General features: G+C 47.7%; 1 protein-coding gene across 1 annotated transcript in view; it reads left to right on the top strand.

Annotated features, from left to right (window-relative positions):
- LOC102384350 (membrane-spanning 4-domains subfamily A member 15-like) overlaps nt 1-6,018 on the top strand; it is an 18,001-nt gene extending 11,983 nt beyond the window's left edge. The window contains exons 6-7 of the mRNA XM_014521048.2: nt 4,833-4,952; nt 5,577-6,018. Coding sequence (XP_014376534.1) covers nt 4,833-4,952; nt 5,577-5,585 — 129 coding nt within the window. The 3' untranslated portion in view covers nt 5,586-6,018. The remainder of the gene's footprint in view (nt 1-4,832; nt 4,953-5,576) is intronic.
- Nucleotides 6,019-6,729: the final 711 nt, after the last annotated feature.

Below are 6,729 nucleotides of genomic sequence, written 5' to 3'. Positions count from 1 at the left end.
TTCAGAAGGGCCAACTTTAGTAAACTTAGAAGGCTAGTTAGTAAGGTGGCCGAACTCAAGAGCATCGAGCAAATGGGGGTCCAGGAGGGCTGGAGGTTTCTCAAGGGAGTGATCCTTATCCTTGGGGCACAAAAGGAGTCTATCCCCTTATGCAGGAAAGAGGCTAAGGGGGCAAAAAAGCCCCCTTGCCTGAACAGGGAACTCCAGAAAAGATTGGGTGCAAAGAAAGAGATTTATAGGCCGTGGAAGCAGGGGGGAGCCACCAGGGAGGAATACACCTCCCTGGCGCGCTATTGCAGGGAGTCAGTTAGGCAGGCCAAGGCAGGACTGGAGCTTAGGCTGGCTTCAACAATTAAGGACAAGAAAAAGTCCTTCTACAGATAGATAGTGATCAAAAGGAAGGCGCAGAGTAACATTGGGCCCCTGCAGGACAAATCAGGTCAGTTGGTGGTTGACACAGAGAAAAAGGCGGAGCTCTTCAATGAGTTCTTTGCTTCAATATTGCTTAATACTGACCAAGACACTTCCCCCACCTTGAGCATAGACAGATGTCCAAAAGGCATCAGACCGCATAAGGTTAGTGCTGACTTAGTTAAGGAGCACTTGGAGGGGCTGATGAGTACAAGTCAGCCGGCACGGATGACCTCCATCCACAGGTGCTGAAGGAATTGGCCAGTGTCATAGCTGAGCCGCTGGCATGGCTGTTTGAGCGCTCATGGTGCTCTGGCCAGATCCCTGAGGAATGGAAAAGGGCCAACATGGTGCCCATTTTTAAGAAGGGGAGAAGGGATGAGATGGGTAACTTTAGGCCAGTCAGTCTTACCTCTATTCCTGGGAAAATACTGGAAAAAAATCATGAAAGAGCGCATTTGTGAAGGCCTAGCAGGGGAAATGATGCTGAAAGGAATCCAGCATGGGTTCATCACAGGTAGATCCTGCCTGACAAATTTTTTAGGTTCCCCCTCTCCATGGAGAAGGCTAGCCTGGAAAATCACTCACCTAGAAATCACTCTCTCCATAGGCAATCAGTGGGTAGCCAAACAGCAAAAAGAATATTACATGGGATAAAAGTTTACACAAGCAAAACAGACTATAGATTTAGGGCCTTGTTACATGGTAACATTAGGCAGCTTCTAGAGCTTTTAACCCCTGGACTGGCTGCACATTAATACCTTTATGTGGTTTAAAGCACTCATTATTTGGCAGAAAGTTGCCACTTTAGGGCAGGTTTATCTCTAATGCGCATAACCATGCTCCTGCTCCATTAAGGTGTGGCCATTTCCCACAGCTATTCCACCCAAGTTGAAGTCCTCCAGTATCCCAGGATGCACCAGGGCTGTGCTGCTTAATCTGCCCAGCAGGAGCAGTCCGGACAGCAGCAGGAGGCACCATGGCCACTGGGTACTTCAGGGCTGCGGTGCTTATTCTGCCTGACATGCCCAGGGTGCTGCCCCTCAGACCAGCTCACTGCCTTTGCTGGGCAGATAGAGTGCTATAGCCCTGGAGCACCCAGCAGCCATGGTACCTCCCACCACTGCCTGGACCAACCTGCTGCTCCAGGTGGGAGGAGGGAGCACTGCAGCCCTGGAGCACCCGGTGGCTGTGGTGCCTCCCGCCATAGCCCTGGAGTGCCCAGTGGCCGCTGAGCCTCCTGTCTGGTCACCCCCACAAGGCCAGCAACAACACTTCCCAGCCACAGGCACCCCAGCCCTTTTACCCACCAGATTGAAAGGGGCTCAAAGAGTTTTTAACCACAGAAAAACACAAGGAATATTATGGGGTACTGCCTACGCCTGGGGCCACGCACAGCTCCTAATCCTGCCCTTGCTCACCAAGCCTCGAGTGGCAAGTCACAACTGTGCCAGTGAAGGACAGTCAGAAATGGTGTTTTTGCTTTAAGGTGTGACTGATCCACTAAGCCAATCAATGCTAAGCCAATTAACACTTGTGCAGCTTACAGCAACAGATGTAACAAGGCCATTAGAAACTGTCTCAATCACCAGAACTCTTTGGAAGTTCAGGACTGCCTGAGATACCTGGCAGTCCTTTGGCTGGATGGGCCATTCCTCTCAGATACCTCTGCTATAGTGTTGATTTCCCCATTACAGGCAGACAATGCCTTGGGGCCCAACCCCTTCTGCTTATGTCTGGGGGTGGCAATTCTTCTTTCCATAAAGAAATCTAGCCACCCCACCCACTCCCTTTCCTTGAGTGAACAATATCCAAAACCATAAAAATATATACAGAGAGCATAACATAATCTATACAATGATAACAGTACCATCAGTGGATGCAGGATAACATTGATTTCCAATAAGACCACACATGCCATATCATTACTGTAAATAACAAGAAAATATTCATGACAAACCCCCAAAACATAACGTGGGTCGTGACATAAGCAATACGTTGGTTACCTTGGTAAATGGATGTTTTATTCCAGAGTGTTGATTAGACAGTCCTTATAGTCCATGGGATAGCATATTACCTCAGCAGTCTCGAAGACTTTTCAAATCACTTTCTTTATACCCTTACCTTTTATTAGCTTCCTTATCTAAAATAATGCATAATCATGTTTTATGATAATTTCCCTATACCTGTTGGCTTAGAACTCTACTTTTGCACTTCCAATTATGCCTCACTCATGCCCATACAAGGTAACGTTTGTTATGTTGCTTCCTCCCCAAAAACAGAAATTAAAAAATTTAGTTTAACCTTAGTCATTACAAAGATTTAATCAGGCCTAGTTAGCTAGAGCAAATAGCGTTGCTAATTCAATAGGACCTTAGTAAGTTTCTGCAACTTAATGATGAGCTCAGCTTTTGCTAATCTTTGTTGTGGCGGTGTGTGGAGAGGTGGAAAATATGACCAGGTGTCTGACTATAGCTTTTATGGCCTACAAGGGGCTCAAGCTTTCATTTAAAAAAAAAGAAAAGAAAATGAGATGGCAACTCACGTGGATGCAAAGAAAAAATTGACAGCAGGTCTCACATGTAACTTAAAGACTTGGAAAGCGGCAAATGAATCAAAGAACCCCCAGATTTACTATCTTTAAACCTCCATGTTTTTCATGCTGGTCACATGATTCTTTTGAGGCCTGACTCATCGTTTTTGAAAGCTCAGTTGACAACACTTGTGGAAGGTGTTGAAGAAGTGGAATATTTGCTTAGTATTAGGGTATGTATACACTGCTGTTAAGAGGTGTGATAGTAGCATGGGTAGAAGAATCCAAGCTTTCTTTAGTCCAACTAGTCAGGTAACAATAGAAGTAAATGTGCAGTGTTATAGGCTTCAGAGTGTGGGGTTGGCGACCACCCAGGATTCTGCGTACTTGGACACCTGAACCTCTCGCCGTCATGTTTATATTAGCTGAAAGGTTAAAGGTAGATCTATGTGTGTTTCCACATCCTGCTCCATGCTGGATTATGTCATGCTGAGGCCCTAAGCTATGTCCAGCCCAAGAGGGCCCATATGATAAAAATAACCCACAAAATCCACAAAAATGGATTTTCATGACATTTCAAGATGAATTATTGTTATTTCTGCACAAATTTATGAACTCAATCTGAATAATAACTGTGGAGCCATATCTATGTATATTTTTGTTATATGAGAATGAAAATGTCCAGTGTTTGTTTTTTTCTTATTTAGGGGCTTCCCATATTATGAGGCCCTAAACTGTAGCTTAAGTAGCTTAAGCCTAAATCTGGCACTGATTCCAGTCACACCTCATAACTGCAGTGGACACTCAGCTTGTAGCCCTGATGGGTTGTTTCTGTTAGAGCTGTCCCAACAGGACAATGGTATTAGAGGCCCTTTGTGGAAACATGGCATATGGCAGCAGACAGGGTTTTCTCCAGGTGTAGCTACACCACCTCAGTCCATAACACAGGGTAAGACAACAAGATCTCCCTTCTGTGTCTGCTCCAGGGGTTTGTCCATCATTGCTATGTTAGCAAGGGGATGCGTGTTGTTAGCCAATGTAGCTCTGCTACCAAATATTTTAGGATAAGCCAGACCACAGTCTCAGAGGGAGGGAGAAAGGACTTAAAGAAGGAGGCTTAGGAAATGGCAGTTTCTTTAACTGGTTGGAAGGCAGCATCACCTCAGTGCCAAGAAAGGGATCTGCCTGATGGCAGACCCATGTATCTGAGCTCACGCAAGACCCTGCTAAGACTTGAAATGTGTCTGTGGTTAGCATGAAGGTGTAAGAACTGAATAAAGGAGAAGAGTCAGAGGTAAAGGAGGAAAACAAGAACAAGACTCTGAGCAGCTTTCCCATTAGGGGAGCAGCTGTGCCACAGGTTCAGCATAAGCCCTGGCCTGTGCCAAGTAGAGTCCACACATACAGTGAGCTTGTCTCCATCACCTCCATGGTGAGCCCAATCCACTTGTTTCCAATCCACATGCACCAAGTCTTGGACATGAAGCAATGCAACTGCTTTATAGCAGGCCTGAGAGCATACCCAGTGCCACGCTCAGGTGGTCTGTCTCAGGCATCCTACTACTGCTGTGTGCTCAGGGCTGCTCTAAGGCAACAACATTGCCTCATGTCCAGGATTTGGCACAGGCAGGAACAAGTGTGGTGGAGAGTGCATCATACCAGCCATCCCAGGCACAGCGTAAAGGTGATGAAGGTGAGCCCCTTGAGTCTGTCCACCGTGTCTGGGTTCCTGTTGCTTAGCCCAGGTCCCTGATGGAGGAAGTAGCAGAGACAGGAGCTCCTGCAGCAGGGATGATGCCTCCCTAATGTGAGACAGGAGTACATCTAGTGGGTGGAAGCACCATGTAATGGGATGGACCATGACATCCTTTGGGTTTTCTTCTCTCAGGGCCCGAACCATGGGGTTAACACCGTATTTATCCTTCTGTGTCTCCTGGAGATGAGCACAGCCATCGCTGCCCTGGTGTATGGATGCAAGGCCATTAGAGGGGAAAGCTACACACGGATGGTAAGGATGGAGCCCCTTCCCTCAGACACACAGCTGCAGCCCCACCTGGCCCCAGAGCAATGGGGTTGAATGATGTAGTTGCACATGATAGCTGAGGACTAGGTTTATTTCCTTCCAGTCCTGTGTCCCATGTTCCCAGGACCATATACAGAGTGCTCCTCATCTACAACTTAATCCTAATACCACCAAAGTGAGTGGAAAGGCTCAATTTGACTGCAGGCTTGAATCTTTTTACAAACCCTGCAGAGAAAATCCTTTGCCATGAGCACGCTAACAATGTGGTTACCTACCAAACTGTAGACAAGCCCTCTCTGAAATTCGTGAGAGTTTACCATGGATTTCAGTGGGAGTGGGGTCAGATCTCTCTTTCCTTAGGACAAGAGGAAATTTCATTGCCTGGGTACAGTCAGCCCAGGAATTTATTTCTGTGCTGCCATACCAATGGATACAAACCCTGACCTGCAGGGAACTCCCCTCCATCCCACCTCTTACACACCTTTCCAGAGGTGTGAGGAAATATTTAGACAGAGCTGGAGAAAGGTGGAACAGTGAAAAAATCAAGTGGGAGCTTTCTGCGTGGTGTGGATATCAGAGGGTAAATTTTGCTCTCTGATTACTTCCCAGGTGCTGTGATGGGGACAAAGGCTGTCTCCACTCTCCCCACACTGACCACACGATGGAGCCACAGAAACTTGTATCTCAGCACCCTCTTCATTTTCCCAGGAAAGACTTTGGATAAGGCAGTCTCCAATACTGTTGCCTCCTGGAAGCCTTCCCTAACAAACTGGATACCCAAACACACATTTAATGGGGCCCCAAACTCTCTCTCAGTTACTGGAGGGGAAAGCAAGTCTGCCCTTAAACTGCTCCCTGATCTCTGCTATCTGTAAGCATGTGTGCAGGGCAAACTTCAAATCCCTACCTTCTCTCCAGATCTTCCTAATCATAGAATCATAGAAGTAGGGTCGGAAGGGACCTTGTACATCTTCAGGTCCAACCCCCTGCTTGGGCAGGAAGAAAACTGGGCTCAAATGACCCCAGCCAGGTAGGCATCAAGCCACTTCTTAAAGACCCCCGGGGCAGGAGCCAGCACCACTTCCCTTGGAAGTTGGTTCCAGATCCTAGCTGCCCTGACTGTGAAGTAGTTCCTATGGATGTCTAATCTAAACCTACTCTCCAACAACTTGTGGCCATTATTCCTTGTTATCCCAGGGGGCGCTAGGGGAAACAAGGTCTCCCCAAAACCCTTCTGGTCCCCCCTAGTGAGTTTGTAGACAGTCACCAGGTCCCCCCTCAGCCTTCTCTTGTGAAGGCTGAACAGGTTCAGGTCCCGTAGCCTCTCATTGTAGGGTCTGCCCTGCTGTCCCTGGATCATGCGTGTGGCCCTGCTATGGACCCTCTCAATGTTGTCCACATTCCTCTTGAAGTGGGGTGCCCAGAACTGGACACAGTACTCCAGCTGTGGCCTGACCAGTGTCGCGTAGAGGGGGAGGATTAGCTCCTTGGCCCTACTTGAGATGCAGCTGTGGATGCACGATAGGGTCCGGTTAGCCCTGCCAACCGTGACCTCGCATTGTCGGCCCATGTTCATCTTGGAATCAATGATGACTCCAAGATCCCTTTCTGCCTCCGTGCTCTCAAGAAGGGAGTTTCCCATCTTATAAGTGTGCTGCTGGTTACTACTGCCCAAGTGCAGCACCCTGCACTTGTCAGTATTGAAACGCATCCTGTTTTTGTTAGCCCACCCCTGCAACCTATCCAGGTCTTTCTGCAGTCT

The sequence above is a fragment of the Alligator sinensis genome, unplaced genomic scaffold, assembly GCF_000455745.1.
Source record: "Alligator sinensis unplaced genomic scaffold, ASM45574v1 scaffold437_1, whole genome shotgun sequence".
In the NCBI taxonomy this organism is placed as follows: domain Eukaryota; kingdom Metazoa; phylum Chordata; order Crocodylia; family Alligatoridae; genus Alligator; species Alligator sinensis.
Note: the sequence above shows the minus strand (reverse complement) of the source record. Positions and strands in the feature narration are given on the sequence as shown.